Raw genomic sequence first — 12,916 nt, forward strand, 5'->3', positions numbered from 1 at the left:
ACAGTCGACAATAAAAATGTTCAAACTTACATTCGGCAATTAAACTAAGTTCACCTCTGGAGAACAAGCCGTGAAATTCTGAGCTACAGAAAGAACGTGAATACGAACGAACGTGCAATTCTTCATAATGAATTCGGCATAATTGGTCCTATCCATACTAGAGACGGATTATCCGTCTGAACAAATGATACATACGTCTGAGTATGAAAAACGAACTACCTAGACGAATATATGTCGAACGAAACAGAATCACGCGTTTAGAAAATGCCCGTGAATATTGGGAACGAATGTGCATAGCACAGAAATTATTTATGGGGTAAAAAGGGTGCAAAAGAGCTGTTTTATGATAAATTTTCCATATTTTGTCCCCATCCGTATTTATACCACGATGCGTTAGATGGAAGATGCGTTAAGACGAACTACCATTCAAATTCGTCTAATAGACGAACTATGCGAATAAAACACATCCCGGGAAAATGTTGGGAACGGTCATAATATTAGCTATATAGTGATATACAATATTTTCTGTTAATTATATACATGATTCATAAAGTATCTTGCATATAATCCGAGTATAAAGGCTGATTCTTTATACTTCCACATATAGTAGCTGGCAATATGGAAGGTTGAATCCCGAATACCTGGTTGAATTATACAACTGAATAACCGCACGTACTATTTAGAGCCCAATTTCATCAATTCATCAAGCACGTGATCTGACCAAGATTCCACGTGTTTCACTTTCTCATTCATAAGTATTTCCTAAAAGCAATAAGTTAGTTTAAAGCTAAGAAAAGCAAAGCACCATTGAAATGGATACGAGGGTAAACGGCGGGGTCACTGGAAGCAGTTCAGGACAAGGTTGCCCCTGGCTAAAAGCATTTGTGAGCAGTTGCTCTACAAAATTGTATTTTTTTTGTAATTATTAGTCACCACTACGCCTTGGTACAATCGTCACCCACTGGGTCAAAAGTGAATAACATGTAGTTTGCTTCCGTGTAAACATACAATCCTGTTTTGCTGACTCTCCATTTCCATTTTAACGAATTCTTCCACGGTTAGCTTTCCTTCGGGTTTGCCTTTCTTCGCAAAGGAACAGTTTGCAGAATGTTTGAGGTGCTCACTCCTGTGAATTAGAGCATCAAACGGGTTGAGATAAAAAAATGAAGCCTGTACGCAGTTCTATGAATTGACTAGCTCACAGAACAACTGACTTACCACGGATCATCGTGAGGCTCCCAACCTTCCAATTCTTTGAAACAAACATAACATCGCACCAAGTCCGGCGATTGATCGTTGTTACATGAGTAAAATCCAGCTTGAGCCATCTAAATATTTGTGATCATCATTAGGATCAAATACCAAAAACACTTCAACTGCTTATGATTAATACTGAATGAATAATTATGAGTAATACTAACTGTATTCAGTATTGTTTATAGGAAAATAAAACTGCCTCGGAAAAGACTGGTTTATCATTGCAAAATGTATGCAATTCCTCAATTGGTTCTTTGCCAAAAAAAACATGGAGCAAAATTGAGCAATTCCTCAAATGATTCATTGAACAACCCCCCCTCCCCAAGATGAAATATATTTTTGGCCGCTGATATCTAAGCCAATTATCAGAAGATTGACTAAAGTGCGTACCAATTGCATATATTTTTGTACAAAAATTGCCCTCTTAAAGTTAATATAATAGTAATACAGTTGATGTTCTTGGGCTTTCATAAATGTGTTTCTGGCCCAACTCAGAACACATTTTAACCATCACCACGCTCAGGCTAAAATGAGTTCAGAGTCGGGACAAAAACATATTTATGCCCGCAAATATCAACTCTCTTGTTATATTGCCACAAGGGAATCTCAAAAAAACTCACTCGTGATTGTATTTTTTAAATTGCAGCAGACACAATGGCAAAATATTTCTATTGTGACTCACTACTCTACATCTGAATAAGTGTTGTCAAATTTTACAGTATACAAGTCTGAGGATGTCTTTGGCTGAACATGAATGTTTTGTTGAATATCTTCAAATGTTAAATCCAAGTTTTTATTGCGAATTTGCTCCTAAGTGTGGATGATATACAAATTTTTGCCAGTTAAGGAAACATACACCATGCAGGCTTCAAATACAATGCTCCTGAATGCCCATAATTGTTGATTCAGGAAAATACTGATCTATTATCTAATATACAGGATGAAGTTTACGTCCTTAGACTACAGAAGTAAATTACCCTCAAATTTAAACTGTAGAACTAGGGTTGGTTGTTCAAAAGGTGGATTGAACAAAGTTTCAAAATACTCTCATACATCTTGTGTATCACTAAACCTACATCTAATGCTTTAAATGTGTATAATTTTCCATTAAAAATTACACTATCTACATTGCAATATTTTAGCTCAGCTACTTCCCTATTTGAACATATAATTCCTATAATTTTGCTTTCCTATATTTGAACATACCTGTCATTTAAGTTAAATGCCTTTTGAACAACTGGACCCTGGTTAATAAACTAAGAAATTGGGTTCTTTTACATTTTCACAAAACTGTATTCTCAAAATTTTGTGTAAGTATTTGACATCTAACATCATCCTGTTTTTCTATATGGTTTATAAAAATTCAGTGTGAAAGTATCCAGCTTTGCAGTGCAGTATTAAAAAGTTGAATGACTAGCTGTTTAATACCAAAATTTGAGGTTGCAATTGGCAGCATGTTACATAAATTCTCTAAATGACAGTGTTATGGTTCAGGTGTATTAAAATTTGCTAGGCTAACATATAGCCGATGGACTGTGATGCTTGTAAATCAAAACCTATTGATATAAAGATGGGTAAAAGATATTTATTGTCAGGTATGATATATTATACTTATAATATATTCTAATATATAAACCTCAGAGCTAAGAGTTTTATTAGGGGAAGTCTTCCAGAGGCATCAAGGATTAATAGGTTCGGATGAGTTAAGTACAAAATGTAGTCTTGTAAAACGGCATAAAAATACAGAATATCTAATATATCAATATGTAAGATGTTTATATATCAATTTACTAAATAAAGTATAAACCAACATAATTTCGGTCAGAACGTATGTGAATACAATGTAATATAAATCACCTTTTCCGCGGTACAAATATTATTGCGTTCATCGTCTTGAAAAGGCCAGTTTTGGAAACTAGAAAGACGATTTGCCTCCAAACTCATCTTAGCAATTTTGACATTGTCGAGTTTAATATCCGCCATTTTGAACTTTTCCCGCCAGTTTCAATTTGGTGTGTTTCCACTTGTGAAATTTCTTTATCCCATTGGTTTATCCATAGAAAGTGATAGAAATAGGTTTATCCGATCTTTTCATTGCTTGAAAATTCGTTTATTTTCTTTGTTTTTTTGTTCGTTTGTTTCTTTCTTTGTTTTTTTACACAATATTTACTACCATTTGCGTTAAGTATGAAGCGTGATGATAGATAAAAGGTACGCAGAATCGCGTCGAAACGAAGTCTGTCGAGTGTCGTTTCTTTGTTCTTAAACCGTCGGATGATAATGAGCGAATGATAACTGCCATACCGATAAGAAGGATGAAATGTTTCAACCTTAAAACGTTTGGTTTACTAGCTCTTTAGGATGAGTAAAAGTTTTATCTAGCCGCATGCTTTTTGTCTATTTTTCATGGTTGCAATGTGTGAACCTTTCCCTATAAAAGTAAACAATTAAATCACAATACATCACATTAGCAGAATAAATGGGCAAAGCCACTATCCCTATGGGAAGTAATTATATATATGTTATTTACCAGAATTGAGGTCCGTATAGGGAAATATTTCGCAAGGTCTCAAAAACAGCCCGAGGCCGAAGGCCGTGGGACGTTTTTGAGATCGAGGGAAATATTTCCCTATACGGACCGACTAAACTGATAAATAATAGATTTATTTTTTCTTGCGGTCCGAATTCATATTTTAGCGTTGGCTCTGTGCTTTTAAATCTCGCGCGGTCCGTACGGCTTCATACGGACCACTCGCGTAGCCAATCAGATTGCAGGAAACGCTAAAATACGAATTAGGACTGCAAGAAAAAAAATGTCCGGGCGGGGAAGTTCAGTATTAGAATTAGGTTATATATTGAATGATCGTTTAATCAAAAATATAAATTTGGGAGAAAATGTTAACTTCATCTGTTCCAGTAAACACTGGATTGTAATTAAAAATTAGTGCGGCTCTTTCTTCCACTCCTGACGAAAAGCGGTGGTTGTTATATTTTGTTTCGTTCACAAAGAAATTTGAAAAGTATTGACTTAGTTCAATTGATGCTGGAAAATGTGGAATGGCTTTCGTGAGCGCCCACTCATAAGGAGGCTTTTCTGGGTGCCATTGCGTTGAATAAAACGGATATTTTCTTGCTTCCATCGTTGAAACATATTCCACGCCTTTTCGATCACGATTCGTTGTCAGAACTCGATAAAAATTTCTCAGCTTCTCATTTTCTCGGAATGTTTTTAATGGAAGCGACATGTCGTGAAAATGGGCGGTGATTAACGTTTGATTGAATACATTCGTTCTTTCTTGTCTCATCTCTCCGAATAGTTTAGTGTCGCGATAACTGTGTGGAAGATTTAGTGGGGCTGTCATGTTATTAGAGTCGGTCAGGACACGGATATCTCTGTCAAATACAAATGTCGCAAAGATCTGGTGTCCAAGACACACCCCCATTATTGGAAAGTAACCTCCATTATCGTACGTCTTTTTCGCCAGCTCAAATATTGTCCTTGAGACGTTAGCGTAACCCGAAGATGTGATATCGACCATTCCACCTGGAAGAACAGCACCATTAATGGAGTAGAATAACTTTTTAGTCTCTTTTAATTTTTCGTTAAGTTATTGAAGATAGGAACCACACGTGCGCCTGATGCTTCAAGAAACTTCACGTACGATGCCGAGATGTAGTTTTGACCAAGGCGTTTAAACGCCATGTTGAAAGTGAATTGTACCATGAGTCCAATTATCGGCCTGTTTGTTTGAATTTCACGCCGTGTTACGTCAGAAATGGCGAAGACAGATAACGAGAAAAACAATAAAAAATATGCATAAAATATCGACATCTTGGTATCTAAATCGTGTCCTCTCGACGATCAACTTCGCCAAAAAAGTGTAAAAATATTCCTTTTTTAAACCAACACACAGGAGGGGGACAAGTGGTCTATTCAGCTACTGCAAACTTATGACTTGCATTTGTCTGACTTGCATTTGGCGACTACAAGGAGTAGATTACCGAAGAAATCTTGGCGGGGCACATATTACCTGGAATTGTCCTAGACCTGGTCCAGGCCACGTCTAGAAGGCCTGAAGTGTAAACGTGGCTTTACTCACCATATTGTCGATACAATAGACAAAGTAAAAAATAATTATTCAAATTGCGGTATAGTAATTCTAGGTTACTTCAATAAATTAAATACGGAAGACTTACTTCAATCTACTTCACCAACCTCGTACCCAGGGTCTCTGTACTCACTCAGTGGGTGTCGACCTCACGACCTTAAACAAGTAGTCGATAGCTCAATTCGCTGTACGTCTGTTTTGGATCGAATAATAACCAGTTTCAGTGAGCTCTACTGTAAACCAGAATCTAAAGCTCCCATAGGATCCGCCGATTATTTTTTGGAATCCAGCAATGGACGGAAGTCGGTTTCCTGGAATCAGTAACCAAATTTCAAATAAACGTCATCTAAAACGTTTCCCCCGGTCACCAATAGATGCGATCGGAAGACTGGTCTGCGTAGTTGGCTTAGTGACGGAGGAGAAAATGCCAACGTCGATAACATGACAGATTTTGAGATGACTGTTGATCATTTCTTCCCTGAAAAATCAGTCCAAATTCATAATACCGATAAACCATGGATGAGTTCATTAGGATCAATTCTTGGACCAGTTCTGTTTCTGTTATATGTTAATGATCTTTTTGAATCAGTCAATACGTCCCAAGTAGCAATGTTCGTTGACGGTACGAAATTGTTCTCTATAACATTAGGTGCCAGGAGGATTCTACGTTACTTCAGGAAGATCTCAAAAAGCTGGAACACTGCTCATCTACATCTGGTCGGACTTTTAATAAAGAAAAATGTAAGCAGCAACGTATAACCAGGAAGATTAAACCAATATCATCTGAATACAATTTAATCGACCACCATTTTGTCTGGGGCCGGTTGTATCAAGCCCATTTAGCTTAAACGGTGGATAAGTTCAAAATAGAAATCGAGTCTATCGTTTTATTCAACAAGCAAACTAAATGTTTTCAACCTTAATACAAAGATACTGTTTACAACTACATATTCAGTGCATAATATTCAAGTTGACTCATTTAAGGTGGCTCGATACAGTTTCTCGAATTTTTTTTGGGCTCATTTTAAACAGGGATATTAAGCACCTAAATATTTCACTATAAGGCTAAAAGTTAATATACTTTGCAAAACATATGTAGGACGGAAATATTCTCTGAACCTTTGCCAGGCACCCGTTACCATGGAAACAGAGACGTTTCAAAATGGCCGCCAAATAAAGTTTTATCGTGTTTATAACACAAACGAGTTCGGTGACCCCCACTTTTTTTTGCATTAAACGTTTACGCTATAGATTATTTATCTATGAAAAAGTTTTAAAAAAATTCTAACATGGGGGAATTTTTTAATAAGAAAAAATAACGTTTTTTGTAAATAGAAAAAAAATCCCATTTAGAATTTTTTTAAAACTTTTTTATAGATAAAGCATTTATGGCGTAAACGTTTTATGAAAAAAAAATTGGGGGTCACCGAACTCGTTTGTGATATAAATACGATTAAAACCTGTTCGGCGGCCATTTTGAAACGTCTCTTTTGCCATGGTAACGGGTGCCAGGCAAACGTTCTGAGAATATTTCCGCTCTAGATATGTTTCCTGCAAAGCATATTAACTTTTAGCCTTATAGTGAAATATTTAGGTGCTTAATATCCCTGTTTAAAATGAGCCCAAAAAAAATTCGAGAAACTGTATCGAGCCACCTTAAGAGAGATGTAAAAGTGTTATTTAATTTCGACTTATCGACCGTTTAAGCTATAAACGGGCTTGATACAACCGGCCCCAGGTGTTATATTAACTTTGTTTCTTTGTTATATATTTGTTATGTTGTGCTTTGTTGTTGTGTTAAGTAATTATTCGGTCCGCCGGTCGGGCAACTAGCTGTTGCGGCTCCCGTGTCAATTTATTGTTGTTACATTGGAAAAGTTATTAAAATAAATTAAATTAATCAAGCAATTAATTTTCGACAGACGGCGTGCCTATCATACGGGTAATAACCAGGTGATCTGATATGGCGGGAAAGGACTAGGACTAGTTGTCATATAAAAATCTATTTCTCGGTTGAAACAACTTAATATCTCGGGAAATATACTTTATTTCGGTTTCAAATTTATATCATAGGTAAAGTTCTTATAACTAAACATAATCACAAAATTTTGAATGGTTCCATCAAGAATAATAAAAGATATAATCGATTTAACACTGCAGAATGGATTTCTATTTTCACAAACTTTCTGAGCGCTGATTGGCTGAAATATGAGCGCGAGATCACCTGGAAAGAACTTTGGAAACATTTACGAAATAAAGTTCGCAAAGCTATATTTCAAAGAAAAGAAGCTTTCTATAGGGAAGACGTGCACCACCTTAGGTAAAGTAACCCTTGTAAATGGTGGAACATTATTAATAAAATGTCGAACAGATGGGGATACATCAATCAGTTACGAGGACGAAACTGGAAATGTATCTCTGGGCCAAGTTTGGCTGTAGCCGTGAACAAATTTTATATTTCCGTCGCTTCAGATCTTTCCACGTATTGGACACTAACTTATTACGAGCATATTTGCCAGCACAATATTAGCCACCTGTTATATTAATTATAAGTCTATCGACGCACGCAGGAGACTATTAGAAATGAACCCTTTTAAATCTATGGGACCAGAGTTCCAAACCGGATCTGGAAGCACTTTGCACCAGAGTGGCTATATACCTGTGACCGAAATATTCAATACTTCCCTATGTTATGGAATGACTCCTATCTATCACCAATTCCAAAAGCCACCCCGGTAACATACGACGGAGATCTTAGAACAATTGCTCTTGCTCCATTCATAGCAAAAGTTCAAGACGATTTTGCCATGAAGCTGTTGATTGAAGTCTGAAGGTGTTCAACATGTAACATGTACACATCGATTCACAGAAGGGCTCATCTACTGCATATTGTCTCAGTGTCTCTTGGACACGTTTGAAAACTGGCTCTTATCTTTACATCAACCGGGACATTATCTTAGAGTGTGTTTCCTTAAGTTTAGTTAAGCATTTGATCATATTGACCATTCTATTTTACTAATCAAAAAGCTGATTGACTTGGGCGTCCGGAGATTGCTTATTCCTTGACTTTTTGGCTTTCTTGGTAATCGACGTCAAGCAGTCTGAATTGACTCATTTGTTTCAAATTGGGAGCGAAACAATGCCGGGATTTCCCAAGGAACTAAACTTGCTCCGATCCTTTTCGCGTTAATGATCAACGACCTTGCGGTAAAGTCTCCAATTACAACCAGCCCGCATTGGAAGTATGTAGATAACGTGACACTGTGAGAAATTATTAAAGCCGAGTCAATGTCCAACTTGCAAACAGATCTGGTATAATTGCAACATGGTCTGATGAGAATAAGACCTAAGGAAATGCTTGTATGCCCACTACAACATAAACCGAATGTTGCCCCTCTAATGGTAAACAGTGTCCCTCTAGAGAAAGTATCCTCTCATGAATTGTTAGGCCTCACTATGATGGATATTTTAAATGGAATACCAATGTTACTGGAGTTATCGCCAAATTAAGCATCGCAAACGGCTACATATTATCTAGTTCCTTAAACGAGCTGCATGGGGTTCCAGCCAAAGAATTGGTTCACATTTATTACGCTTTGGTGAGATCAGTACTCGCCGAGTATTGTTGCGTGGTGTGGGGGAATAATATTCCAGAATATCTTTGCAAAAAGATAGAGTGTGTACAGAAACGAGTAATGCGCATTGACATTGTATTTCCCGGTCTTCATTACAGCGACGCATTAACAATAGCGAATTGTAACCGACTCGATAGTAGACGCTCGGAAATCTGCTCCAAATTCCTAAAAAATATTAGGGACCCTGACTCCCGCCTCCATCATTTAGTCCCTCCTACACGTGAAGACAGTGTTATTACGTGCATTACCCTGAGAACACAACGGCTAAATGTCGGACTGACAGGTACTGATAAAACAGCTTTTTCCCAGCAAGCACGGCCTATGGTCATACACCTAAGTGCGACTTGGATGGTGACTTAACTTGTAAATATATATATTTCCGTTGGTCAATAGGTTATAGAATTAACGTTCTAATTGTCTATTGTAAATATAGAATAGCTCTTACTTATTAAATATGAATTAATTATTAGAAAACTTTTTTGTATTTCACAATTTGTGCAAGAATATGTGTAAATTAATAAACTATTCTTTTTCTTTTTATTATTATTATAATTCTTATAACCTGCCATAAATTTATAAAAGTTGAATAAACCACATGTATCGCACCAGTGAGTTTAAATTGGTTTTAAAATTTGCACATGAAATAATAAACCACGCATTGGTAACTACAATTTTCGCCTATTTGCAGTCATTAATTACTTTTCCTTCCACGCACGAGGCTTCATGGGTCAACATCCTGTAAAAATTTTTTGGACTAAATCTCGTATGTCATTGCCAAGTTCAACTGTCACGGTAAAAAATACGCATGCTTCAGGCACATGCAAACTCTTATGTGAATCTAATCACTAACTATAAAATTTCATTCGACTCAACCGTTATAAAAAAGCCTGCACAACCTGAGCAGTAAGTAAGAGAAAAAGTAAGTTAATTATTAGTAAGTCATAAGTTAATTAGTTAGTAGTTAGTTCAGTGAGTGGTCTCAACGTAGAAAAGGCATATGAAACGTTTGAGAAAACTGAACTAGACAACGACAGACGAAGAAGACAAAACACAGCAACGAGGATTTCAAGGCGAAGAAGAATCCATAAAACAAACGGTTACTCTAAGAACAGTAAATAAACTATTTATAGTTACCCGCTATCTCGCGTATGAATAGAAAATATAACCACACGGTGCAATTGTTCATGCAACTTGCAATGCAATTTTGCTTTTAAGAGATGCAAATTTGGTACTACGAAACGTTTATGGACGTTCCTTCTAATTACATTTTGCCAGACTCTTCGTTAATTTACGTATCAAGTAGAATTGCATTGCAAGTTGAAAGAAAAATTTCACCGTGTGACAGGGCCTTTAGACAATTGTGCCGCCAAATTGATAAGCGCACCACAACGATTTCAGACCAACATTTTAGCGCGGATAAACACGCCCACATGCAAGCGTCGCATTGTGGGTCCAGGCAATCCCTGAATACAAATTAGCCGATGATAATTTTAAAATATATTTTGTGCCACGACACATATTTGACGACGAATTAAAAAAAATAATAACAACAATAAAAATAAAAATCTTTGTCCATTTTCCATCTTCCTCGCTTACGCCGGACGAACATTGATCACATGTCAGTGAAATGACAAGATGATGCGAGCATGCTGTGGCGTAGCCAGCCTGATGATTTAGCCATGCTATGCAAATTTTATGTTATTACCATTATTCATTTCTTTATAAATTCATTGTTTTCACAGTCAATGAACACCAGATAATTAGCATAGTATGACTAAATTGTCGGGCTGGCTACGCCACTGCGTACGGGTCCTTTAGTATGCAGTTTTATTTACAACGAGTTTTGTTTATAGTCCTTTCGGAAGATTTATCTTTTTTCGAAGACAGTCAAGTGGAACAGGACAACTAAAGAAGTTGTTCTATAAAATCAATATGTCGCTGTTGATATATGTAAATTTTTCTGCGTTAAAAACGTTCTCCGCTGTGCAGAATTTCAAAAGAAATGTGAAGCACGACAAGTATATTTTGGCGAGGTCGCAATAATTATGTGTGGCTCTGTTACCCACCATCTTGGATTTCAAACGATTACTTTTTGAGACCTAGTTTTAGTCTGCAGGCTTCCTCATGATTACTTCCTATAAAAGCCTTGAGGAGGTCGGAGAAATAACCCCCTTAGACCACTTTTATCCTCAATTCCTTGCATATACAAGCTTGTTATAACCTGCCATAAGTTTGTAAAAGTTGAATAAACCACTTGTATTGCACCAGTGAGCTTAAATTGGTTTTCAAATTTGAACATGAAATATTAAATCCGACATTATATTTTCACAATTGCTCGGACAAGGTTGCTCATCGCAAAGAGCATTGATTTAGATGAAAAGATGTCGATATTTTATCCACAACTTTTATTGTTGTCCTTTTTGTTTGTTTTCGCCATTCCTGACGGAACACGGCGTGAAATTCAAACAGACAGGCCGATAATAGGACTCATGGTGCAATCCACTTTCAATATGTCGTTTGCATGGCGGGGTAAAAACTACCTTCCGGGATCGTACGTGAAGTTTCTTGAAGCATCAGGCGCGCGTGTGGTGCCTATCTTTAATAACTTAACGAAAGAAGAAACTACAAAGTTATTCTACTCCATTAATGGTGCTGTTCTTCCAGGTGGAATAGTCAATATTACGTCTTCGGGTTACGCTAACGTTTCGAGGACAATATTTGAGCTGGCGAAAAAGACGTACGATAATGGAGGTTACTTTCCAATCATGGGAATGTGTCTTGGACACCAGATACTTGCGGCATTTGTAGTTAACAGAGATATCCGTGTCCTGACCGACTCCCATAACATGACAGCCCCTCTAAATCTTCCACGAAATTACCGCGACACTAAATTATTCCGAGATATGACACAAGAAAGAGCGAATATGTTCAATCAAACGTTAATCACCGCCCATTTTCACGAAATGTCGTTTCCATTGAAGACATTCCAAGAAAATGAGAAGCTGAGAAATTTTTATCGAGTTCTGACAACAAATCGTGATCGACAAGGCGTGGAATATGTTTCAACGATGGAAGCTAGAAAATATCCGTTTTATTCAACGCAATGGCACCCAGAAAAGTCTCCTTATGAGTGGGCGCTCGCAAAAGCCATTCCACATTTCCCAGCATCAATTGAGTTAAGTCAATATTTTTCAAATTTCTTTGTAAAAGAAGCAAAATATAACAACCACCGCTTTTCGTCAGGAGTGGAAGAAAGAGCCGCATTAATCTTTAATTACAATCCAATATTTACTGGGATAGATGAATTTAACATTTTCTCCCAAATTTATATTTTCAATTAAATGATTATATTCATAAAAACGTAACTAACATTTTACAAATTTGTTAACTGATAAAACTTTAACGGACGGCAAGTCATGAAGTAATTACTCCGACATAATGTACACTTCTTGAATTATGTGTCAAATACGAGAAAAGTCTTCGCTATTTATTGAATTAATATTTTAGCGAAATCAACAGTGGCAGCGAGAAGCCTCTTTAAGGCAACATGAATTTTATTCAAAGTATATCTAAGCATCAGTGACGGTTAATTTGAAACACACAGCTCTTTACAGTAAATTAATAAAATTTATAAGAGTTCACTCTTCCAAACAGCAACTAAAGCCGGTTTTCCATATTTTTCGGGCGATGTGCGAAAATATTTTTTCGTATTTGAGCAATTTCAATTGTTTCAGATGGTTGCAGTTGAGAGCTCTGCACTGAGACGTAAAATGTCACTTCGAGCGAAAATGCTCGCTGTTAAAATTAATCGCAAGCGAACGGTTTCTCTGCAAGTCAAATCCATCCCTATTCACACATGGGATGTTATATACGTCAAATCTCCCCAGATTCAGTGAACCGTCCATTTTTGGGGCA

At 36.8% G+C, this 12,916-nt stretch overlaps 1 protein-coding gene and 2 pseudogenes across 1 annotated transcript; 1 reads left to right on the forward strand and 2 right to left on the reverse strand.

Moving 5' to 3' along the window:
- Positions 1 to 11: 11 nt before the first annotated feature.
- On the reverse strand, positions 12 to 3,254 carry LOC114529954 (baculoviral IAP repeat-containing protein 5.2-like). Its single transcript, XM_028551521.1, has 4 exons — positions 3,115 to 3,254; positions 1,219 to 1,328; positions 1,009 to 1,126; positions 12 to 762 (listed from the first exon to the last, which is right to left on the reverse strand). The coding sequence occupies exons 1-4, from the start codon at positions 3,238 to 3,240 to the stop codon at positions 676 to 678; spliced, it is 441 nt and encodes a 146-aa protein (XP_028407322.1). The 5' UTR covers positions 3,241 to 3,254; the 3' UTR covers positions 12 to 675.
- An 870-nt stretch (positions 3,255 to 4,124) lies between these two features.
- On the reverse strand, positions 4,125 to 5,140 carry LOC114529917 (annotated as a pseudogene).
- Positions 5,141 to 11,365: 6,225 nt separating this feature from the next.
- Positions 11,366 to 12,432, forward strand: LOC114529991 (annotated as a pseudogene).
- Positions 12,433 to 12,916: the final 484 nt, after the last annotated feature.

Source organism: Dendronephthya gigantea, unplaced genomic scaffold (genome assembly GCF_004324835.1).
Source record: "Dendronephthya gigantea isolate DGI-Jeju-01 unplaced genomic scaffold, DenGig_1.0 000058F, whole genome shotgun sequence".
Classification (NCBI taxonomy): domain Eukaryota; kingdom Metazoa; phylum Cnidaria; class Anthozoa; order Malacalcyonacea; family Nephtheidae; genus Dendronephthya; species Dendronephthya gigantea.